This window comes from Pogoniulus pusillus, chromosome 13 (assembly GCF_015220805.1).
Source record: "Pogoniulus pusillus isolate bPogPus1 chromosome 13, bPogPus1.pri, whole genome shotgun sequence".
Taxonomy (NCBI): domain Eukaryota; kingdom Metazoa; phylum Chordata; class Aves; order Piciformes; family Lybiidae; genus Pogoniulus; species Pogoniulus pusillus.
Window position 1 is genome coordinate 16,014,936 of NC_087276.1, and position 24,955 is coordinate 16,039,890.

General features: G+C 58.4%; 1 protein-coding gene across 8 annotated transcripts in view; it reads right to left on the bottom strand.

The window, feature by feature from the left end:
• Positions 1–24,955, bottom strand: part of LOC135180580 (ankyrin repeat and fibronectin type-III domain-containing protein 1-like) — a 250,354-nt gene that overhangs the window by 33,307 nt on the left and 192,092 nt on the right. For 5 of the 8 annotated variants that reach the window (XM_064153127.1, XM_064153126.1, XM_064153129.1 and 2 more), the window contains one exon: positions 14,607–14,735. The exons of 1 other annotated variant lie outside the window; for it this stretch is intronic. In XM_064153127.1, coding sequence (XP_064009197.1) covers positions 14,607–14,735 — 129 coding nt within the window. Of the gene's footprint in view, positions 1–14,606; positions 14,736–21,835; positions 22,146–24,955 lie in introns of those variants that run through there. 2 more of the 8 variants (XM_064153132.1, XM_064153131.1) reach the window with 2 other exon arrangements.

The following is a 24,955-nucleotide window of genomic DNA, read 5'->3' on the forward strand; positions in this document are numbered from 1 at the left end:
TTCATCCTCAGCCAACGGCATCCCACTTGCGCTCCACCAGTCTCCAGGAGAAATCCCCAGTCCACCCCTGAGATGTCCCTTCTGATGGAAATCCACCTCCCTCCAGCCCATTGTCCTGCCCAAGCCATTCAGAGAGCCGGGAAGCAAGGAGCTTGCTGAAGCCAACTGAAGCTGCAGGCTGGGAACCAGCAGCGCTGGCTGGAGGCTTCCAGAGCTGCACCCAAGGGGCTTATAAAAGGCAGGCCACAGGCATTGATCTCGGGGGGGAGGAGGAGACAGGGCCAAGACACAATGGAAGCAGAGACAAAGGCTCCACTGCTGCTGCCCAGCTGCTGAATGCTGCCGGAGTCAGAGAAGCCCTATCCTGCTGGAAGGCGCCCAGCAGTGCCAGGCATGCTGGCCACTGCCCATGGGATGTCCCTGGCACTGCTACCAAGAACAGCCACTCCCCCACCAGGGAGCTCTGGTGGTGTGTCCTACACTGGCTCCCCGTTTGGCACAGCTGAATGCCAGGGTTTGCTCCCTGCCCAGTGCCCACTGGGCTCCTGTCCTCTGGCAGGAGGGACCAGCCCTACCCTGTAGCGCTGCTATCTCATGCAGTGCCAGAGGAGCTGCTTCACTGCCACCCAGCTACAAAAGCACTCCTGTATGCCAGAGCAGACAGATCTCCAGTGGTGTCAGAGTCCCATGGATGGTGGTCCAGGAAGAGATTCAACTCGTTTGGTTTGACCATTTTGCTAGAGAACACCTCACAAATGCTCTTGTAATGGCACAAGATAGGCAGACCTCAGCACCAGCCAGGCCTCCTTCCTGCTGCCTCCACCAGACCACAGCTTTCCCACCTCGTTCCCCCTCTAGCTGCAAGTAGACAACATTTCCACCCTAATATGAGAGAGCAAAAACCCACAGTGATGTCCATAAAACACATCAAAAACCCAGCAAACACTGCTTAGGAATCATGGGAACCACCAGGTCAAACCATGGCAATCCCCAGGTCAAACCTCTGACCACCAGAACATGCTCATCCCTCCATGCACTGATGCAAGCAGTGCTGCTAGGCACACCCGTGGCAGAGGCAGGGCTGCAAATGCCCTCTCCTCAGCTCTTACAGGGCACAGGAGCACGGCAGAATGCTCTCTGCTCTCCTTGAGCACTCTCTCAGCTTCCTCTGGTCCACAGACAAGATGCTGCCCAGGGAGATGGCTGAGGCCCCATCCCTAGAGATATTCAAGGTGAGGCTAGACAGGGCCTTGGGCAACCTGCTCTAGTTGCAGATGTCGCTGCTGATTGCAGTGGGGTTGGACTGGATGAGCTTTGGAAGTCCCTTCCAACCCAGAGCACTTTGTGATTCTATGACCTGAGCTCTGTTCCTTGCTCTGCCACTGAGGACAAGAGGTGGGTGATGCCCATGCCTCAGTGTCCATGGGTGGGAAGTGGGCATGAAGACAATGTTGCCAGCTGCAGAGTGCTTTGAGACTTGCTCATGAGGAGCTCCAAAGAACCACTTCACAGAATCACAGAACCAGAGAACCATCCCAGTTGGGAAAGACCCTCAGGGTCACCAAGTCCAACCTATAACCCTTACTCTTCAAGAGTCACCTTGAGATTCACTTGGGCTTCCTGAAGTCACTACTCCTGGCCCCAGTTGAAGTGGCCTCTAGAGATGGGAGCAGGAGATGCTGGGTGCAGCTGGAGAGCAGTGGCCAGAGCTGCACACTGCAGAAGGGGACTTTACACACAGAAGCATTCAGTCCCTCGGGATCCCCAAGCCTGTTGGAATGGTACAGCTCTTGGAAATTGCCTGTGGCATCGTAGCCCATGGCACAAGCCCAACCCAGATCCCAGCTCTCCCAGGGTCACCCTAAACCATAGCCCCAAGCACCACAGCCAAACGACCTTTAAACACAGCCAGGGTTGGTGACCCCCCCGTGGGCAGCACTTTCCAGTGCCTGATCACTCTTGATGGGTGAAAAGTTCACCTCATGTCCAGCCTAAGCCTCCCCAGTGGCAGCTTAAGGCCATCCCCTCTTGTTCTGTCACTAATTACCTGTGAGCAGAGACCAGCACCAACCTCTCCACAGCCTCCTTTCAGGTAGCTGTGGATAGCAATGAGGTCTGCCCTCAGCCTCCTCTTTTTCACTCTAACCATCCTCAGCTCCCCCAGTCTCTCCTCATCAGGTTTACTCTCCAGGCCCTCCACAACTTCCTTGCCCTGGCTCCAGCACCTCCGCATCCCTCTTTAGCTGCTACCCTCTGAGGAGCTCCTCTGGGCGTGCACAGCCCAGCCTTCCAGAGGCAACAACTTGACCAAATCTGTGTTGATTTCCACCAGGAATGCACCGAGGCTGCCAAATTTCCAAGTCTCCTTCCCAAAACGCAGAGGCACCAAAAGTCCTCAAACAAAGAGACAGCAGAGAAAGAAAAGAATTTGGCCAAGCTGCCATTTCCCTCCATCCTTCTGCTGAAACTACTCAACAAAACCAAACCAAACCAAACAAAACAACAACAGAAAAAGGAAAAAGAAGAAGAAAAGGAGAAAGTTCAGCCCGAGGCAGAGGAGAGGATGGAAAAAATTCAGCTCAAACAGTTAAAGTCTGGCAAAGGTAGCAACAAGCAAACTTCCCCTGGCAAATGTCCTCCGGCCTGAACAAAGGACTTCTGCTGGCTCCAGCTCCCACCACCCTGTCAGGCCAGAGGTGTCCTGCTCGCCCCTCCACAGCAGCACACAGGGGTGACTTCAGAGCAAGGGTGGCAGGAGCTGGCTGCAGCTGGCCCTGGAGTTTGGAGGTGGTGGCATGGGATGAGAGGAGCTCGCTGCCACCCCAGCTCCTCAGAGGTATCTCAGGGTACTTGGAAGATCCTTGTTCATCCTTGAGCTGGAGCTTCAAGGGCTGCTACATCACCGAGAGGCTGGCAAAGAGCTGGACCCAAGCCATGGTGGGCACTGCCATCTCACTGAATCACAGAATCCACCAGGTTGGAGGAGACCTCCGAGATTGTCCAGTCCAACCTATCGCCTCCTTCCTCCCCTCGCCATCTCCTCAACAGAAAGAGGGGGGATGGAGACACTTTTATGTTCCTCAGACACTCTTATGCTCCTCAGCTACTCTCATGTTCCTCAGACACCCTCATGCTCCTGAGACAATCTCCTGCTCCTGAGACACCCTCATGCTCCTGAGACAATCTCCTGCTCCTGAGACTCCTTCTGCTCCTGAGACATCCTTCTGCTCCCCAGGCATCCTCATCCTCCTGAGACACCCTTCTGCTCCTCAGACATCCTTCTGCTCCTCAGACACCCTGCTCGTCGCACTCTGCTTGTCCTGGCTGTGCACTGCAAGGCAGCTTCCTCAAATCCAAGATGTCCATGGCTCTGCAATGCCCCTTTAGGTGCCCACTGAGTACCTGCTGGCCTGTGATGACCTTGTCCCCATGTTGCCATGGGCTGGCCCAGGCTGCAGTCACTTTTCCTGGTTTACTGTCCCCAGGACAGGGGTCCTTCTGCCTCTGTTGCCCCATTTCTCTCTGGTGACAGAGCAAACAATGTGATGTGAAGGCAGACCTGGAAGCTTGAAAATGCCATCTCCAGGTACAGTGCAGAAGCAGGGCAGGGTGGAGGGATTTAACTCTCACCTCTCCCACAGGCCACCTGGGTGAGCTGGAGCAGGTCCCTAAAACCCTGGCAATGCAAAGGGGTGCCCACCACCCTCCCCAGGATCAGAGAGAGCCACAGCTATGGCAGCAGGGTCCCAGGGTAGCCCAGGCACAGGTCTGCCTATCTGCTGCTGTTTCCAGCTGGGGAGAAGAGCAGCAGATACCTGCTCAGGAGGGAGAGGACAAATTCTTCTCACTTGTGCCCTGTGACAGGACAAAGGGCAATGGATACAAACCACAGTACAGGAGGTTCCACCTCAGCATGATGAAGAACTTCTTGACTGTGAGGGTCCCAGAGCCCTGGCACAGGCTGCCCAGAGAGGCTGTGGAGTCTCCTTCCCTGCAGACTTTCCAGCCTTGTCTGGATGTGTTCCTGTGTGACCTGAGGGTCCTGCTCTGGCAGGGGGGTTGGACTTGATGATCTGTGGAGGTCCCTTTCAACCCCTAACATCCTGTGATGCACAGCAGGAGGGTGAGGTGACCATGCTGGTGCATGGGGAAGGCAGCCTTGGGTCCCCATGCAACGCAGTGCTCTCCTCCTGACCTGCCTGCAGCACTGGGGGAAGAAAACCGCCAGAGAAACTTCAGGGGGTCATGTGAAGGTCACCCAAATGGAGCTCTGCTCCACAAGCAAAACTGCTTTGCTGCTTGCCATGAACCTTTCAGAGCAGGGCAGAGCGAGGCCAGGAGAGCACTGGGAGGATGGGACCTCTTGGCAGCAGCAGCCTTCCACTTGCACACAGAGCAAGAAAGTGCTCCTCCAGGCTGCCAGGCCACCTCCAAGAACACTCTCAGAGCTGAGGTTCCCTCAGCCACCCCTTGGACAGCCAGCCAGACACCGGGCAGGGAGAGCAGAAGCTTTCAGCTAATGTCACACCAGCTGATCAGTGGCCAGAAGCAGCCTCCTTGCTTCCTGGCATTGGCCTGGCATTTCGCTGCAGAGGGAAACCCAACCCAGCCCTCCTGACCATGAGAACCCACCCGGGCCATGGGAGGACCTGGCCCTGAAGCCCAACAGTGCTGACAGCAAGGATGATGGAGTGGGAGGTGGACAGGCTGCTCAGGAGTGGCATGGGCAGTGACAAGGCACCCTGGCAGCACTTGGCATGTGTCAGAGCTCAGATGACCTCCTTGCTCACCAGGCTTGCCCTCACCCACTGCCATGTTCTGCCTGGCTCCCACCCAGCACCAGAAATCCAGCTGAGCCTCACCAGGCTGTCCCTGACCTCCAGGCTGCTCTCTGGCACAAGACAGCCTGGGCTGACCCCTTGCTGAGTCCTCCAAACCTGTGTCTTCTGATGCAGGCCAGGCCTGCAGGAAGGCTCCATCAGAACAGGAGCTCAGTGCAGGGACATTTAAACCCAGACAAATTCAAGACTGGACCTGTTTGGATCTCCCCAGACCTAAAGAATAGGCTCTGCCCTCCTCCACTCCTGCCACCTCCTCTGGCCACAGCTGCCTTCTCTTCCCCAGTGAAGATGGTGCTGAGGAGAATGTCACCTGGGGCACAAAGATGACTCCCTTTTGTAGTGCCTGCTGCAGGCAGTGGACATTCCAGCCACACAGGACCCCCCCAGACACCTTGACCTGGGTGCTCGTGGTGCCACCAGTGAGCAGCTCCACGTGCTGAACCCAAACAAATACAAAGCCTAGCAGCAAAGCTTGACCTGACAGCTCCAAGCATGGAAGCAGCCCATGTCGAGCCCCTGGGGCTGGAGCCTGCTGACAGAAGACCTCAGTGACCAAGTGCCCTGCTGCAGCCAGACAGCTCCTTCCTCAGCATGTCTCAAAGAGCCCGAGAAAAGTCATCCCTGCTCTGCTGCTCTCAGACATCAAGGCACAAAGTTCTTGCCCTCAGTCACTCAGCAAGCCATGAGAAGAGAGGTGCCCTATGCACCAGGCCAGGGCTTCACCCCTGGCCCCCACCCAAGGCAGTGATGGGTGAAGCTCAGGAGCTCTGATGAATCACTTTGGGTCCTGGACACTTTAGCACTTCGAGGTGGAGCCAGGGGCTGGATGGAAGAAACCAGAGGTAGATGGATGAATATATCAGTGAGGAGAAGAAGCATCTAGGAGAGAGAGGCAGAGGGGAGTGTAACTGCTTCCCTCTGACTTCCACTGGGCAGATGTGGAGCTCACAAACCTCCTTGGAGGAGCAAGTAGCCAGCAGAAGACAGGTGGGAAGGAGGGATGGGCATGAAACTGAGCAATGGGGAAGAGAGAGCATGCACCAGCAGGAAAGACTCAAGCCAAGGTGCAGCAAGATCCCAAAACATTGGAGGATCTGCTCCTGACTTTCCCAAGTGTCCTGGGCTGACTTCCACCTCCGGTTTGGCCTTCCTGCTGAGTGCTGCTCGTCCTGCCAGCATCCGAGCCAGTAGGTCCAATACTGACCTGGCACTGAGAGATGCTCTCCAGGAAGATAAACAGGAGGCTCCTGGAGCTCTGAGCAGCAAAAGTGTCTGAGCCAGAAATAAACTAAGAGCAGACAAACTCTGCACAAGAGGGAAAGCCACTGCTGAAGTTAAGGGTTAAGAGTCCCTGAATCCCTTGAAAGGGAGAAAGACCTGGAGGGTGCTGATCCACAGCAGCTGAACCTGAACCAGTGTGTGCCCAGATGGCCACAAAGGCCATCTGTGGGATGGCACTGGGGAGGCCACAGCTTGAATCTTGGCCCTTCCCTGTGTGCAGCTTAGCTCATGAAGGAGCCAGGTTCAAAACCAGCAGGTCTGAAGGCCTGGGCACTAGTAAGAAACCAGGACTATTATGGTGTTGCTCCTGGCAGAAATGTATTGAGATGCTTTTCATTTGCTGGCTAAGGGGACTGGGAGAGCCAAGCTCCCCTGACACTACGGAAACACCAGCAGGAGGGGAGCATCCATCAGGAAGGGCTGGGAGTGCTAGGACAATGGCTTTGAGCTGGGAGAGAGGAGCCTGAGATTGGAGGGGAGGAAGAAATTGGTTGCAGTGAGGGTGGGCAGAGACTGGCACAGGTTGCCCAGGGAGGTTGTGGATGACAGAATCACAGAATGGAGGTGTTGAAGGCCAGGTTGGATGAGGCCTTGAGCAACCTGTGCTGGTGGGACATGTTCCTACCCTTGGCAGGGAGTTGGCACTGGCTGATCTTGAAGGTCCCTTCCATGATTCCATGACTCACACTAAGATGCAGACATCCATCCTTGGGGTGAGGTTTTCCTCCCATACCAAGGGGGAGGCATCTCTGCACTTCCCCCCAAGCATATCCAGGTGGGTGAGGGCTGCCTGCTGTGCAAATCCAGGCAGCTGGCACCTTCTGGACATGGACACAACCATGGAGAAGAACCAGTGAAGATCCTGCAGGTGTCTCATCAGGGACCAAAGCATTCATCCTGCTTTGCAGATCCAGACCATGGGAAATGGCAGGGAGATGATGAGAATGAACCCATCAGGCAAATAGGCTGCTTGAGAGAAATCCCAGCCTGGGTGTGCTGCTCTGGGAAATGATCTCCTTGGGCCTTGGAGGTGTCAGCTACCCACAGAGGGAACTGCCCAGAACAACTCAGCAGCAGTATCTTTGCTATTTGTCTTTTAAATAAATGAGATTTGCTTCCTGGGCTGTCAGAGAGGAAGGGATCTGGCTGAGGGCTCTGCTTCCAGTCTCCTCTGAACATTTTCCTCTGTCACTTTCCCAAAGGGCTGTATTTGTCCTGTTGCAGAGACACGAGGAACAAAAGCAGAGGAGACCTCTGGCCCTGCTGGAGCCAGTGCCAGGATCTGGCTCTTGGGCTTCTCCCAGGCTCTGCAGCCTCAGCTGAGCTGCCTCTGTCCAGACAAGGAGGAAACCTGGGCTAATGGAGGCTTGGGGCATCAGGAGAGATGCACAGAGAGCCTGCAGGTTTGGATGCCTCCATGCTGCCCTCCTTCCCTACCCGTGCCCATAGGATGGGTGCTGCCAGCTGCCTGCCAGCAGAGCTGCATGGACGATGACTGCTCTGCCAATGCATTGGGCCTCTTTCCAGGCCCAGGACTGGCTGTGGCAGGCACATCAGTGTCACTGAACCACAGAATCACAGACATAGAACTGTTGGGGTTGGAAGAGACCTTTGAGCTCATCAAGTCCAAGCACTCACCCAGAGCTCACTTCAACCACTGCTGCTGAGACACTGCCACTGCACCACCTCCCTTGGCACCACATCCATGCAGCCCTTCAACACCTCCAGGGATGGGGGCTCCACCACCTCCCTCACAGTGCAGAACTTGTTCCTAACAAGATTCAAGCTGTGGCCTCCCCAGTGCCCACTCTAGGAGGTCAATCCCTGCCCTGCTCCTGCTGCCCACACCACTGCTGATCCAGGCCAGGCTGCTGGTGCCCTTCTTGCCCACCTGGGCACCCCTTGGCTCATCTTCAGCTGCTACCAACCAGCACCTCCAGGTCTTTTTCTGCTGGGCACTTTCCAGCCACTCTGCCCCAAGCCTGGAGCCTTCCTGGGGTTGCTGTGCCCCAAGGGCAGGACCCAGCACTTGGCCTTGTTGAACCTCAGCCCACTGGCCTCAGCCCATGGATCCAGCCTGGTCAGAGCCCTCTGCAGAGCTTCCTGCCCTGCAGCAGATCACCTCCCTGAGCAGCAGGCAGCAGTTACCCTTGAGCCTCTTTCTATTTGCAGATGACTCAGAGGCAGGGAGGATAAAAGGTGATTTTCCCACAAACAAATTACTGCTTTCAGATCCTTTCCTAAAGGCAAATGTAACTACTGGAGACATTTTGAGGGCTTGCTTCTCTCCATCCCCATCAGCAAGTCACTCACAGTCACTGGTGAATCACTGTCCCACCAGCTCTGGGTGGGTGAACTCCTACTCCAACACTCCCCCCTCCCCTTACAGCACAGGATCACAGAGTGACAGGATGGCAGGTTGGAAGAGACCTCAAGGACCACCTGGCCCTACCTCTCTAGGTCACAGTTGAGTTGAAATGAGCTGGCCCAGCACCCTGTCAAGCTGACTCTTCTAATTGCCCAACCCTGGCCATTCCCAGGGGTGCTGGGGGTGAAGCCATGCTCTGGAACCATGAACCCAATACCAAAATCTCTAAGTGGTTACCACCTCACCATAGAGAGCTGTCCTGGGTGGGTGGGGATGGCAGCACCGGGAGCAGGCAGCCAAGTCCTGTCCTGCCTAGAACTGAGCATCTCCAGGCAGAACTGCCCTTGCTCACCAGGGCCACAGCTCCTCTTGAGCACATTTAGCACCTGAAAAACAACTTTCTGTCAGCCTCCCAATGGCAAAGTCCTTCTGCCACACCACAGGGAAGCTCAGGCTGCCTGGAACCCTCGGGCAAGGAGCTTTGCTGTGGGCCAGCTCCGTGGGCAGCCAGGACACCCCAGCAGACCACGGCAGGGTGTGCAAGTCCAGCTCCCAGATAGCTAATTCCTAAGCCCCAGCTCCCATGACTTCATGAGGCAGAGAGGCTCCACAGCTATTAGGGGGAACTGGGAGGGGGGGGGGGGGGGGGGCGGAGGAGGAGCTGAAATGGAGAAGGGATGGAGACAGGGAGGGTAGAGAGGGGGAAGCTAAGACAAGCGGCAGCAGAACAAAACATTCCATAAATCATGAGGAGCTGCTGAAATAGCAGAACAAATGACCCCACAGCTTGGGCATTGTTCCTCGGCGAGGCCTCAGAGCGCTCCCAGCGCAGACAAAGTGCCTCGTGTCCCCTGTCCGCACCACGCCAGCCCGGCCAGACGGCTGGCACAGCCCACCGCCGCCCCCACCCCTGCCTCAGGCTGCTGCGCCCCCGAGCCTGCCTGCCCAAGGCCATCCCGGTGCCCACAGACCTCCTGGGTTGGAAGGAGGAGTCCAAACCTCCTGTTCAGGACTTAGGAGTGAGTGAGGCAGTTCGCTTCGGGTGCTGCCCCTCCCCACCTCCCAGAACGCTGCTGGCGCCTCACTTCGTGCTGCCTCCTCCTGAGCAGCCAACAACTGCCAAGAGTCCTGGGCACTCGGCAAGCTGTGCGGGAGCAGCCTGCAGCTCAGCACCTCCCACGGGCTCCGCAGCCCCAGGGGCTCAGGTGCCAGCCGGTGAGGTGCCAGCCCACGGGGTCAGGTCATCGCAGAGCCACAGAGTGCAGCAGGTTGGAAGGGACCCTCAAAGGTCATCTCGTCCAGCCCCGCTGCAGTGAGCAGGGGCACCTCTGGCTCCATCAGGTGGCTCCCAGCTGACAGCAGCTACGGAAGGATGCTGAGCAGTGCCAAGCACCAGCATGGCATGTTTTTTCACGCCCTGGCACAGCGATTCTGGGAGAACTTCCATACTGTGAGACCCTCAAACCCCAGAGAGGAATTCCCATTGGATTATGAGGTTCTAAATAACTCCATCCAATCACTCCCACTAAAACCCAATTTGCCTATAACCAAATCTGAACCACGCGTGCCACCTCTGCCAGCACCACTCCTGCGCCTGGCAGCTGCGACTCCTGCCTTCAGGACATGAGAGTCCCATTGCAGAGATGGGGAAGCCACTCTGCATCTTCCCAGCTGGGTGGGCACAGGGTGGCATGGGAGCTCCCGGGCAGGTGGGTCTCTGGGCGTCCCCCCTCTCGGGCAGAAGGCAAGCGAGGAGCTGAGCTTCAGCAGCGTGCCCGGGGTCAGGCAGGCAGGGCTGAGCTGAGCTGTCCAGCTGCCTCTAACCACCGGGGGACAAGCTGCTGCCAGCAGGGCTCTCACAGCCCGTGGTGGGCAGCCAAGGAGCAGAACCGAGATAAGGAGATGGGGGAGAGTGAGGAATGTGCTGCATTTTTCCTGGGCCACCAGAGGGAATAGGCAATTCCTGAGCTGGGGTGGTAGGGAGGCTGCCCGACCTGGAACACTGGAGGAGCACAAATAGGAAAGGCAGCCAGAAGAAAACAGGCAAGAAGGCAAAAACAAGAGGGGAAAATCAGGGTGAAGAAGGGGTGAGGATTGGAAAAGGAGCATGTAACATTAGCAGAGGAACAAATGGAAGAAGGAAAACCAGATTCAGAGGAAAGGAAGGGAGAAAAGAGGAGAGGAATGGGTGCCAAGAGGGCAAACCTGCCAGGGCTGGAACTGCTGAGGAGCACCAGAGCTAGAAGGGTGCAAGAGGGAAACAGAAGCTTTCAGGCTCTGTATTGCAAGCCTGAGGCACAGATTGCAGCCCTTTGCATGGAGTCACAGCCTTGCTCATTAGCAAGTGGAACTAATGAGGGCCAGGGCCAGGCTGGGAGCAGGACGATGCTCCACTCACCCAGTGCAGCTCACAAGCATGTGCCCTGTCAATAATGCCAGCCTTGTACCCAGGGAGCAATGTAACCTGCCAGCTGGTCCCACCTAGCCAGAAGGGGATGGGCAGTGAGCTGTGTGCTAGGAGCCTCCCGCTGCTTAGGGGTAGGCTGCATGCAAGGTCATCCAGTGCCAACCCCCTGCTATGGGCAGGGACACCTCCCACCAGCACAGGGTGCTCAGGGCCTCATCCAGCCTGGCCTTCAGCACCTCCAGGGAGGTTGTGGATCACAGAATCACAGAATGTGATCCAAGATTCTGTGATTCTGCCATCCACAGCCTCCCTGGGCAACCTGTGCCAGTCTCTCCCCACTCTCACTGCAATCAATTTCTTCTTCCTCTCCACTCTCAGTCTCCCCTCTCCCAGCTCAAAGTCATTGTCCCTGGTACTGGCACTCCCAGCCCTTCTCCAAAGTCCCTCCCCAGCTCTCCTGCAGGTACTGGAAGGGTGCTCTAAGGTCTGCCTGGAGCCTTCTCTTCTCCAGGCTCAACAGCCCCAACTCTCAGCCTGTCCTCACAGCAGAGGTTCGCCATCCCTCTGATCACCTTCATGGCCTCCTCTGGCCCCTCTCCAGCAGCTCCAGGTGCTTCTTCTGCTGGGTTCCCCAGAGCTGGAGGCAGTGCTGCAGGTGAGGTCTCACAGAGCAGAGCAGAGGGGCAGAATCCCCCTCCCTGTGCTGCTGCTCTCCCTGCTCTGGCTGCAGCCAGCACACAGCTGGCTCTGGGCTGCCACTGACCAGTGCTGGCTCCTGGGCAGTTTGTCAGCTGGCACAGGGGCCACTGCACTGGTGCAGAACATCAGAGACCCTCACTGGGGAGTGGCTGCTGGGAACATCCCGAGGGACTTCCTGCAGTGGGGAAGAGTTCTGCTCCTGCCTAAAGCTGCTCATGATGGGAAGTCAGTGATGCTGAACTGAGCCTCTGGCTGGGGTGTCCTTGGGCACGACCTTGGCTCTAGAAAGGAGACCAACAGCCCTGGGTAGAACTTTGTTAGCCCTGCCACAGGCTCATGGGATGGCTCTCCCAGCCTGTCCCCACAGGGGAGGTTCTCCAGCCCTCTGTTCATCTCCATGGCCTCCTCTAGACCCTGCCAAGTAGTTGCATGCCCCTCTTATGCTGAGGGCAGCTGAGCTGGACACAGCACAAGTCCTTCTCCGTGCAGCCTGCATCTCCAGCACGATGGTGTGTGGCCAAGGAGAGGCAAAGGTGAGCTCATTTCCAAGCTGGTTTACAACCCCCTATCCAAGAGCATCCCCCAGCACTGCTGTGCAGGCTCCTTTGCACAACGAGCCCAGGCAGATGGTTTGCCCCAGGCAAACACCCAGGAGCCAGTGAGGAGGTCGCTCAAAGACACCTTTAGAAGGGCTCAGATGGCATCTGTGGGCTTCAAAGAGACACTGCAAATGGAGCAAAAAGGTTTGCTGCCTGCTCTCACTGGTGCGTTCTAACGAGTTCCTTGCTTCTTTTCCTCTTTGCTGCATCACAAATCCACCGATTTGTCTGCCTGGAAGTCTGCAGCACCACTTGTCCGACGACAGGGTGGCAGCAAGGGGAAGCAAAGTTTGCAAGGGGGAGAAGAAAGCAATTTGCCACCAAGCAGCTCCACTCCTTTGTCTGGCCTCATTAATACCTCGTTAAGCTTTGATGCCTAACGAACCTCACCGACAGAAGAAGCCTTTGAGGAGGACTCCACAAGCTCACGCCGAAGTGTTAGAACATACAATCAATGCCAGAAGGAGCTCCAAGAGCAGCAGGGGAAGCACAAACCAAACTCCACATTCCTGCCATTTCTAATCATTGCTTTTTTCCCTCTTTCCCCTTTTCCTTTTGAAGTTTGACGCTGGGTTCTCCATCTAAGGAAGCAGAAAGCCACGCAGCTTCCAGTTCTTTTAACTATCCTTAGCAGGTCACCTCGAAGGCTGACTGTGATCTGCTTCCAAGGCTGTCGCATCACAGCTTAGCAACCCAGTGTAAGGGACTCCCTGCTGGAGCAGGGACTCCAACGTGAGACCCGAGGAGGGGCCCCGTGAGTGCCAGAGCAGCAGCAGGGAAGGAGGCAGCACAGCATCCCACCCTGGGGTGGACAAAGGGGGATGGCCCAGAGGGTGGTTTGTGTTGGGGCAGCCTTGTACACTCACAACCCTCACTCAGATTGGGTGTGATGCCAGGGGGGAGTGTCTGTGGGTCCTGGTACCCCTGTACCTTCTGGCAACCGTGTGGCTCCTGATGCCCAAGTAATTCCTGCTGCCCGTGTGGCTCCCTGTGCCCCTGCCGCTCCTTAGAGTCACAGAACCATAGACCCGTTGAGGACAGAAGAGACCTTAGAGATCATCAAGTCCAACTTCTCACCCAGAGCTCACAACCTCACCACTGCTGCTGAGCCACTGCCACTGCACCACCTCTCTCAACACCACAGCCAGGCAGCTTTTAAACACCACTTTCCCGGGCAGGCTGGGACAGTGCCTGAGCACCCGTGATGGGAAGAAATTGTTCCTCATGGCCAACCTGAACCTTCCCTGGCACAACTTGAGGACATTTCTTCTTGATCTGTCACTTTCACCTTGGAAGCAGAGCCCAACTCCTGCCTGGCTGCAGCCTCCTCTCAGGGAGTTGTAGAGAACAATGAGCTCTGCCTTCAGCCTCCTCTTCTCCAGGCTGCACACCCCCAGCTCCCTCAGCTGCTCCTCCCCAGCCCTCTTCTCCAGACCCTTCCCCAGCTTGGTTGCCTTTCTCTGGACCTGCTCCAGCCCCTCGAGGTCCTTCTTGGAATGAGTGGCACAAAAGTGAACACAGTACTTGAGGTACTGCCTTGTTCCCCTGTGGGTCGTGGTGCAACTCCTGGTGCCCTTGCACCAGCTGCAGCCATCCCATCGTGGCGCTCAGCTCTGCTTATCCAATGGAGCTGTGCTGGGCAGTGAGAGGCTGTAGGATGCCTCCTCTGGCAGCTCCTGTAAGGAGCATGGAGAGCGAAGAAGAGAGAAAAGGAGCATCTTGCAGCAGCCTTCCAGTACCTGCAGGAGGCTCCAGGAGAGCTGGGGAGGGACTCTGGAGAAAGGCTGGGAATGCCAGGATGAGGGACAATGACTTTGAGCTGGGAGAGGGGAGACTGAGAGTGGAGGAAGAAATTGATTGCAGTGAGAGTGGGGAGAGACTGGCACAGGTTGCCCAGGGAGGCTGTGGATGGCAGAATCACAGAATCTTGGATCACATTCTGTGATTCTGATGCACAACCTCCCTAGAGGTGCTGAAGGCCAGGCTGGATGAGGCCCTGAACACCCTGTGCTGGTGGGAGGTATCCCTGCTCATGGCAGGGGGGCTGGAACTGGCTGATCTTAAAGGTCATTTCCAACCCAACCCATTCTGAGATTCTATGAGTCTATGAATCTGCTGCAGGTCCTGCAGCCATGTGTGCCTTGCAGACACACACATATCTACACTTGACCCTGAAAGCCCCCAGGGCTCCATCTGGGGGATCTCCTGCAGCCCCCTAAAGTAGAAGCCACCTGGGGCTCCCTGCTGCTCCCTGCACTGGGATGAGGGAAGATGATCTGGCTTGATCCCCTAGGAGAGCTTCTGCAGCAGATGGAAGGCATTGAAAGGGTGTCAGTGGTGAGGACAGGGGGCAGGAGGGGGACTGGAGAGGCAGGAGCTCCTCTCCCTCAGCCCTGTGCTGCAGCTCTTACCATTCAATGCTCAGGGACCTGGGCCGGAAGGCAGACAGCTCGGCTGAGCCATACTCAGCTTTCCTTCTCTTCTCCTGCTTCTGCTTCACCGACAAGCGGTGGGCAAACCTAGAGAGGCTGCTTTCCGACCTGGGGAAGGGGAGAGGAGAGGCATTAATGTCACTGAATCCAGCTCCCAGGAGCCAGGATGCAGGGCACGAAGCCAGGGGCCGCTCAGAGCTGGCAGCGGTGCCGGCATGCACCAGCAGAGCAGCAGCAGCAGCTCTAGCATCGCCTCAGAAAGCCACAGCAGCAGAGGTCCGTGGGGTGCTGTTAGTTAAACTGAAGCTGCAAGCCTGGCAAGGATGAGTTAGCACTGGGACCTGCTCCCTGCTACAGCAAAATCACCTCCATAAGTCACAAGCTCTGCCCAAACCCCAGCAGGCGATGGCCAACCCTAGAGAAGTGTCACCTGCAGCTGCTGCTTCTTCCCTGGGCAGCCAGGGAAGCACTGGCAGACAGCAGCAAAGCAGATCTCTGCCACGGCCACTGCGGCCTCCCCCCCACTGCTCTCAGGTACCAGGACAGCTTTCCTGATGAGGGAACAGCCTGTGCTGGGAAATGTTTTGGAGGAAGGAACAGAAGTGTGTGCAAGCAAATGAGTTCAGCCTCAAGACCCTTCTGTGCTGACAAAGCTCCTTTCCACCAGGTGTGAAGCTGCAGCCTCACTTGGCCCAATCCCTTGGACCTGGAGGAGAGATGCTCCAGTGTCATCCCTAGTCCTTTAGACCTGGAGGAGAAGAATGCCCAGGTGGGATGCTCCATCCCCAGTCCCAGTCCCTTGGATCTGGAAGAAAGATGTCTCAGTGTCAGGCCCAATCCCTTGAACCTGGAGCAGAAGCATGCCCAGGTAGGATGCTCCAGGCTCACTCCCATTTCCTTGGAGCTGGATGAGAAGCAAAGTAGGCCATGCATGTCCCCCTGCAGCTCTCTCCAGAGGCACAACCACAGCATCTCCATGCCCAAGGGCTGGAGAAGGCTGATGTAAAGACCTGTGTGCAAGGCTCCTGTCTTGCAGAGTCCCACAGCCCTCTGCTTTCCCCAGCAGCACATGGAAACCCCAGTGCCAAGGGCTGGCATCCCCAGCTTGCAGCCAAACATAGCTTCACAACCTGTCTGTGCTGCCAATTAACCAGGAGCAGAAGTGCAAGCAAGGAAGGAGCAGCCCAGGGAGCTGAGACACCCCAGCTTGGGCACACAACCAGGCTGCTGGCACTGCTGCTGTCTGCCAGCCCTGCCACACATGCTGGCACAGCCACTGCCTTTCCTCCTCCTTTGGTCCTGTGCCAGCATGACCTGCTCTGCTGCTCAGCTGGCCCTGGTCTGGGCAGGGAAGGGGTCAGCAGAGATTCCACAGAGGTCCTGGGAGATGAGGGACAGACCTGGAGGGAGACTTGGAACCTACACACATTGCTAAAGCAGATCCTCTCCTCTCCCAAACAAAATTCCTCCTAAAACAGGCCAGGAAAAGGCATTTCTCAGACATGAGCTCTCCCTGCCTCTCTTCACAATAATTAAGGCAACCACGAGCAGCTCACAGTTTTTTTGCCTGCTGCATCTTAAACACAGACATCTTCAATTCATTAACTCTGGCTATTGATTTATTTTGCAGCTTATGAGTTGCTGTTGCCGGGGACGGGGTGGAGACAGCTTGCTGGAGAAGGCTCTGGGTCTCTCCAATCACTGCTGGGAAAGAGCTGCTCAGACCTTCCAGGGCCATTCTTTACATTCTTGCAAAGAAATATTACTTTGATGTAAAGGCTGAGGTTTGCCTTAAAAGAAACCCAACAAGAAACCCAAAGCCCAGCTCTCTCCAGCTCTCAACCAGAGGAAGAGGCATTCAAGGAGGAGTGATGCAGGCAACTCCTGACAGCTCCTGGAGCAGAGCCTGACACTGACACCACCCCCAGCACCTTGCCTGCCCTTTGATCTCGATGGCTAACATCCCAGTTCAGGGAGATATAGGCACAACCTGGGATGCCCTAGGGCTGGGGCTGGGTGGGGGGAACAGGTACCTGCTGGCTTCCCATAGCACTTCCTCAGCAGCATTTGACTGTTCCCACTGCAGCAGTTCTAACACTGCTTCCAACCTTCCAGCTCCCTGCCACCCCACCCACCTCCAGCTGCCAGGATGCTGGGGATGTTGATCTCATGAGCTTTGGAGACCCCCTGTGCTCACCCCATCCCCACCCTGCTCCCCATACCATTACAGCCACCCCTTCCAAACTGGTCCCCAGCAGGGGTTGGGACCTGGGAAAGCCCAAACCATCTGCACAGCTGCAGGAAGGTGCCTCCACTGTGACAAACGGGTGTCTGCCAGTATGGTACATGCCCATGGCTTGGGTTGCAAAGGACCGTCAAGATCAACCAGTTCCAACCCGCAGCCATAAGCAGGGACACCTCCCATCAGCCCAGGTTGCTCAAGGCCTCATCCAGCCCAGCCAGCACCACTAGGTGTGCTCAGCACCACTAGGTGTGCTCAGCACCACTAGAGCAGCTCCACACCCAGGAGGTCGACCTGAACAAGGAGGGAGCAGCCGCTGGATAGAGCCAGCAGCACCCGAGCAGAAGAGCTGGCAGGAGGGAAGCAGGGCTCGGGGTGAGGGAATGTGCCAACAGGGTTGGAGGAGCCAAGGTGTACTGGTGGGGCTGGAGAAGCCACCTGGGTGCTCAGGGCTGTGTCACCTCACCGTGCCTCCCCACCGCGCCATGGCAGGGGCAGGGAGAAAGAAGCTGGTCCCCAGTTCAGGGCAGGTGCTGCCCAGGCCTGTCCGACTCGGGGTGGACAAGCAAGGCCATGCTTGGGCAGAGGCTGACCAACAGTCCCGAGGTGCTGCTTTCACACACACCCCCCAAAACTGACCAACATCCCAGCCTCGACCTCCGTCTGCTCAGGTTAAAGGAGATGGCTGTGACCACTGCGAGGGGTCTCCACCTCCCCACCTGAATGCTGTCAGCAGCTCCTCCAGCCCTCCACAGCCAAGCAACCTCCTCTCACCTCCACCAGAGCTCCAGCAGGAGCAGGGGCGTCACTAATTAGAGAGCCAGGAGCACACTGGGGCCTCAGCTGGCTATTTACAGCACTGCTTTACATAAACTGAGCTGCAGCAGGGGGATGAATCACACCTGCTGTGCACGCAGCCCTGCTCCCCTGCCTGCTCCCCCAGCCCCACCGAGGTCCTGCCCCTGCGGCAGCTTCCCTCAGCTCCTCTGATGGAGCTGCTCTGGACCCCCAGGGCTGGGATGCTCCCGAGGTCAGGATGTGAATGATTCTGCCCTCACCCCCACCCCCGCTCTGCTCTGCTCTGCTGACACCACACCTGCAACACTGCCTATAGTTCACAGGATGTCAGGGGTTGGAAGAGACACAAAGAGATCATCGAGTCTAACCCCAAGTTCTGGGGGCCCCTGCACAAGAAGGACCTGGAGCTGCTGGAGAGGGGTCAGAGTAGGCCACCAAGATGATCAGAGGGATGGAGAACCTCCCCTGTGGGGACAGGCTGGGAGAGTTGGGGCTGTTCAGCCTGGAGAAGGCTCCAGGGAGATCTTAGAGCAGCCTTCCAGCTGCTGAAGGAGCTGCAGAAGAGCTGAGGAGGGACTTTGTACAAGGGCAGGAGGAGGGACAATGGCTTTGAGCTGGGAGCGGGGAGATTGAGAGAGGAGATGAGGAAGAAATTGTTTGCAGTGAGGGTGGAGAGACACTGACACAGGTTGCCCAGGGAGGTTGTGGATCACAGAATCACAGAATGTCATTACATTCTGTGATTCTGTGGTCCACAACCTCCCTGGAGGTGTTGAAGTTCAGGCTGGATGAGGCCCTGAGCGACCTGATCTAGTGGGAGATGTCTCTGCCCACGGCAGGGGGTTGGAACTGGCTGACCTTGAAGGTCCTTTCCAACCCAACCCATTCTAGGATTCCATGATTTCATGCTGCAACAGCCATGCTGGGCACTGTGTGGGTGGCAGTGGTGGTGAGCTTCTAAAAGATGCCCTTGTGAGAGGTCTTAAGGCAGGGAAGCTGAGTCACAGAGAGGATGTGTGAGTGCTGTAGGTTTAACGTGGCTATGGACATCTGAGCTCATGGGCATCTGAGCTCTTGTGTCACTGCTGGGAAAGATTTCATAGAACCACACAACTGCTGAGGTTGGAAGAGACCTTGGAGATCATCAAGTCCGACCTCTCACTCAGAGCTCACAACCTCACCACTGCTGCTGAGCCACTGCCACTGCACCACCTCCCTCAGCATCACAGCCATGAGGCTTTTAGACACCTCCAGGGATGGGGACAGCACCACCTCCCTGACAGCCTCTGCTGGGAAGAAATTGTTCCCCATGTCCAACCTGCACCTCCCCTGGCACAACTTGAACCCATTTCCTCTTGTCCTGGCACTTGATTTTCCCTCTCCCACCTGTGCCAGCATGATCAGCACCACCAATGCCAGCCTGAGGAAGAAGCCCCAGAGGGCCACTCTCACTCAGCTCAGACTAGACCATTCAGCTCCACCCCAGCCATGCCATGGGGACCAGGCCAGCATCGCTCTCCCAGCCCTGCCTCCTGCACAGGAGATCTCATGGTCCAGCGCAGGCAGGATCTGGGGTGACCTGCCCATCCCACCATGAGAAGCAGCAGCATAGGTGCTGCCAGAGCCTGCGTAGGGTGGCACCTCCCAAGGCTCCCTGGTGGCCTCACACGGTGCCAAGGAGCCGAGGGGACGGGCAGGACGGGCCAGCAGCCGAAACCTCGAGGATGCGCCGGGCAGAATTGTCTCCTGACAACCAGAGGAGGCTGTGCAGCTCCTGCTGCCTCATCAATCACACCTCTCTGCCTCGCCATCTGTCAGCCACATCACACCCGCTCGGCAGCCCCTGGGGAGCCGCTCTCACGCACGGCACCTGCCCCCCGCCAGCGGCTGCTGGAGCCCCTTGCAGCGGCATCCATGCCCTGCCCGCCCTGCCCAGCCTCCCCGGCCCGGCAGAGCTGGCGGCGGCAGGGAGACAGGGACGGGGCAGGGGCTGCAAAGCCTGCCTGTGGCTTCCCCCCTTCCCCACACAGCCACCGCTCCCTGCACGCCGGGGGGTGGCAGGACCTGGCATGGCAAACACCCACTGCAGCACCAGCCACAGCCCCGAGGCTCACCACAGCCCCCAGACTCTCCACAATCCCTAGTTCTAACCACAGCCCCCAGACTCACCACGACCCCCTAGCTCTAACCACAGCCCCCAGACTCACCACGACCCCCTAGCTCTAACCACAGCCCCCAGACTCACCACGACCCCCTAGCTCTAACCACAGCCCCCAGACTCACCACGATCCCTAGTTCTAACCACAGCCTCCAGACTCACCACAGCCCCCAGCACCACAGCCACCAGACTCACCATGACCCTTAGCTCTAACCACAGCCCCCAGACTCACCACGATCCCTAGCTCTAACCACAGTCTCCAGGCTCACCACAGCCCCCAGACTCACCATGACCCTTAGCTCTAACCACAGCCTCCAGACTCACCACAGCCTACAGCCTCATCACAGCCCCCAGCCTCACCACAGCCTCCAGCCTTGACCAAAGGCTGCAACCCTCACCCCAGGCAGCAGCAGAGGCTGCTGCTGAAGGCAGATGGGGACAGTGCTGTCCCCAGCCTGGCATGTGCTGATGGACCTGGCGTGTCCAAGCCAGATGAGCTTGGACCTTCACTGCTGTCACAGCCCAACCTGGTGAGCCTCTGGCTTGGTGCTGGGCACAGCTCCCATGCCAACTGCTCTGCCTAAGCACGTTGTTCAAAGCCTGCTGCCACCCCTTCACTAGGCACATTTTCTGGAGCGTGGGGGTAACCCCAGCATGGGTCAGCTGAAGCCTCCAGCCTGCTGAGATGGCAGGCAGAGCAGGGACATAGTCAGATGGCAGCTGGGCCACATCTTGCCCATGGCTAAGCCAGCCTGGCACAAGCAGCTGCTGGGCTGCTGCTTGGGGTGAAGGGTCTGCAGTGGTGCCCTCGCTGGCCAGGGGTGACAGCAGTGACATCTGCCAGGGCTGACCTGGTACGGAAACACACCAGGGCTCCATTCAGCCCTACAGCTGCACCGGGTCCAGCTGGGGGCTTGTGATACCTCCATGGCAGGACCCCCACACCACAACTGGAGAGCAGTGACCACTACAATCCCTGCCCACTCTCCCCATGGCATCTGCCCTGTGGTGGCCTGTGGAGGGACACTGTGAGCTGCCTCTGCAAAAACAGGGCACCTCAGCAGCCTGCAGCCATCAGGGCGTGCGTGTGCCTGCAGGAGCCCTGGTGCTCATGTGGCACCTCACCTAGATGCTGGCCATGCCACGGCCAGAGCTGCAGAGCACACTATGGTCTGCCCAGGCATGGCCACACCATGCCGTGCCTGCAGGATGACTGAGGTCACAAGTCAGTGCCAGCCATGCACTGGCGCAGCACTGGCAATGCTCCTGCTCCTCCAAGATACCCAGCTGAAACTGTCACCACGGCATGGGCACCATCCTCCCACCCCTCAGAGCTGTCCCAGCCCAGGCAGAACAAGTGCCACCTGTTGCACTGCCAAGCCCGCACGTGCTCCTGCGTGGCTCTGAACTGAGGCAGCTCCTGGCTGGCAGCTGCCAGCCTCCAGCACAGGCAAGCAGGAGTCCTGGGGCAAGCCCAGGCACCTGGCAAGCCAGCAGCGTTTCCAGCTGCTCCTACCTTCAGGAGCAGTCGCTGTAAAACCAGCTTCCGAGTTGGGCTCACCCCCGTGCCCTGCAGCCTGCACTCGGGGAGTTGGGAGCTGGCTGGGCGCTGGCTGGGGGTGAGCTGCGCTCCCTGCAGGTGCTCCGGGAGCCTCGGGTTTGCTCAGGTGCAGGCAGAACAAACCAAAGGGGAAAGAATGGGAGCCGGCAAGGTGCCTCCCGAGCTGGCAGCAGCCTTCAGGAGAGGCTGTGGCAAGGGACCGTGCCCGGCCACACGCACACAGGCAGCCCCCGGGGCGAGCCAGGGCTGCCCGGGCAAAGCCCGCTCACCGCCCGCCGCAGCGGCACGCGTCGGGCACGGTGCCCACCGCCCGCGGCTCCGGCTGCGAGCAGGTCCCCGAAGCGGCAGGAAGGGCCAGGCCCCCGGCGAGCCGTGCCGTGCCGAGCCGTGCCGCGCCGTGCCACGCCACGGCAGGATGCCCGGCAGCCTCGCCAGCGATGCCCGCTCACCTGCACAGCCGCCGCTCCCCTTCCCCCGGGCTCCGCCGGTCCCCCGCTGCTGGAGGAGCGACTCAGCTGCGAGCGGCTCTGCGGGACAGTCCCCGGCCCCTCCACGCACGCAGCCAGGCTCCCATCCCGGCCGGGATCCCCAGCTCGCACCCGCATCAGCGACCTCCTCACGCACCACCTCCGCTTCCCTCAGCCATCACCTCGGGCTGCTCACTCGCTCTCTGCTTGCCTCCTTCTTTTGCTTTGGCTTTGGGGTTTTTTTCTCCCCTTTTCCTTTCTCTCTCTCTCTCTTTTTTTCCTCCCAATCTTGTTTCTATAGAAACCAGATTAGCAGAGGGGGAAATAAAACAGCCCCATGTGACTCAGATTCCGACACTGAAGAATCTCCCGGGCGTGCTGGACGCCGCTTTACATAACCATGAGTCTGCGCCCGCTCGGCGCAGGGCACCGGGGGGCACCGGCGTGGCCAAGGGCGCCAGGCTCAGCTGGGAGGACGAGACTTGGCCAAGGGTAAGGGGACCAGGCTCAGATGGGGGTCACTACGCTTGGCCAAGGAGGCCAGGCTCAGGTGGGGCACCAAGCTTGGCCAAGAAAGCCAGACTCACACGAGGGGACCAGGCTCAGATGGGGCACCAAGCTTGGCCAAAGAAGCCAGGCTCACACAGGGGACCAGGCTCAGATGGGGCACCAAGCTTGGCCAAGGAGGCCAGACTCACACGAGGGGACCAGGCTCAGATGGGGCACCAAGCTTGGCCAAGGAGGCCAGGCTCACATGAGGGGACCAGGCTCAGGTGGGGCACCAACCTTGGCCAAGGAGGCCAGGCTCACACAGGGGACCAGGCTCAGATGGGGCACCAAGCTTGGCCAAGGAGGCCAGGCTCACACAGGGGACCAGGCTCAGGTGGGGCACCAAGCTTGGCCAAGGAGGCCAGGCTCACATGAGGGGACCAGGCTCAGGTGGGGCACCAAGCTTGGCCAAAGAAGCCAGGCTCACACAGGGGACCAGGCTCAGATGGGGCACCAAGCTTGGCCAAGGAGGCCAGGCTCACACAGGGGACCAGGCTCAGATGGGGCACCAAGCTTGGCCAAGGAGGCCAGGCTCACACAGGGGACCAGGCTCAGATGGGGCACCAAGCTTGGCCAAAGAAGCCAGGCTCACACAGGGGACCAGGCTCAGATGGGGCACCAAGCTTGGCCAAGGAGGCCAGACTCACACGAGGGGACCAGGCTCAGATGGGGCACCAAGCTTGGCCAAAGAAGCCAGGCTCACACAGGGGACCAGGCTCAGATGGGGCACCAAGCTTGGCCAAGGAGGCCAGGCTCACACAGGGGACCAGGCTCAGATGGGGCACCAAGCTTGGCCAAAGAAGCCAGGCTCACACAGGGGACCAGGCTCAGATGGGGCACCAAGCTTGGCCAAAGAAGCCAGGCTCACACAGGGGACCAGGCTCAGATGGGGCACCAAGCTTGGCCAAAGAAGCCAGGCTCACACAGGGGACCAGGCTCAGATGGGGCACCAAGCTTGGCCAAGGAGGCCAGGCTCACATGAGGGGACCAGGCTCAGGTGGGGCACCAACCTTGGCCAAGGAGGCCAGGCTCACACAGGGGACCAGGCTCAGATGGGGCACCAAGCTTGGCCAAGGAGGCCAGGCTCACACAGGGGACCAGGCTCAGATGGGGCACCAAGCTTGGCCAAGGAGGCCAGGCTCACATGAGGGGACCAGGCTCAGGTGGGGCACCAAGCTTGGCCAAAGAAGCCAGGCTCACACAGGGGACCAGGCTCAGATGGGGCACCAAGCTTGGCCAAGGAGGCCAGGCTCACACAGGGGACCAGGCTCAGATGGGGCACCAAGCTTGGCCAAGGAGGCCAGGCTCACACAGGGGACCAGGCTCAGATGGGGCACCAAGCTTGGCCAAAGAAGCCAGGCTCACACAGGGGACCAGGCTCAGATGGGGCACCAAGCTTGGCCAAGGAGGCCAGACTCACACGAGGGGACCAGGCTCAGATGGGGCACCAAGCTTGGCCAAAGAAGCCAGGCTCACACAGGGGACCAGGCTCAGATGGGGCACCAAGCTTGGCCAAGGAGGCCAGGCTCACACAGGGGACCAGGCTCAGATGGGGCACCAAGCTTGGCCAAAGAAGCCAGGCTCACACAGGGGACCAGGCTCAGATGGGGCACCAAGCTTGGCCAAGGAGGCCAGGCTCACACAGGGGACCAGGCTCAGATGGGGCACCAAGCTTGGCCAAAGAAGCCAGGCTCACACAGGGGACCAGGCTCAGATGGGGCACCAAGCTTGGCCAAAGAAGCCAGGCTCACACAGGGGACCAGGCTCAGATGGGGCACCAAGCTTGGCCAAGGAGGCCAGGCTCACATGAGGGGACCAGGCTCAGGTGGGGCACCAACCTTGGCCAAGGAGGCCAGGCTCACACAGGGGACCAGGCTCAGATGGGGCACCAAGCTTGGCCAAGGAGGCCAGGCTCACATGAGGGGACCAGGCTCAGGTGGGGCACCAAGCTTGGCCAAGGAGGCCAGGCTCACATGAGGGGACCAGGCTCAGATGGGGCACCAAGCTTGGCCAAGGAGGCCAGGCTCAGATGGGAGGATCAGGTTTGGCCAAGAAGACCAGGCTGAGATAGGGGGACCCAGCTGAGATAGGGGGACCAGGCTTGGCCAAGGAAACCAGGCTCAGAGGAAGAGGCCAAGCTTGGATGGGGAGAGCAGGCTCAGATGAGAGAGCCTGGACTGAGACAAGTGGGACCAGGCTCAGCCAAGTCCTTGAGTGAGGAGATCAGGCTCAGTTCAGGACCAGGCTTGGACTGGTGTGTGGTCTCAGATGAGAAGACCCAAGCGCAGATGAACGGTCCAGGCTCAGCTGTGGGAGGACCACCAGGCCACCTCTGCCTGCCTCACTACTCAGGAAAGTGGATTTGGCCACTGTTGGCTTGTGGATGGCAGCACAGGGACTCTGGTGGTGGGCAGACAGCCACATTGCCCACTCTCCTCACCTTCCTCCTCCTCCTCAATCTCCTCAATCCAGCAGCAATGTCTGGGGCTAGGACACACAAACCACCGATCAAGCTTTTGCACCACTGTTTTGGGTCATTGAGTGACCAGCACA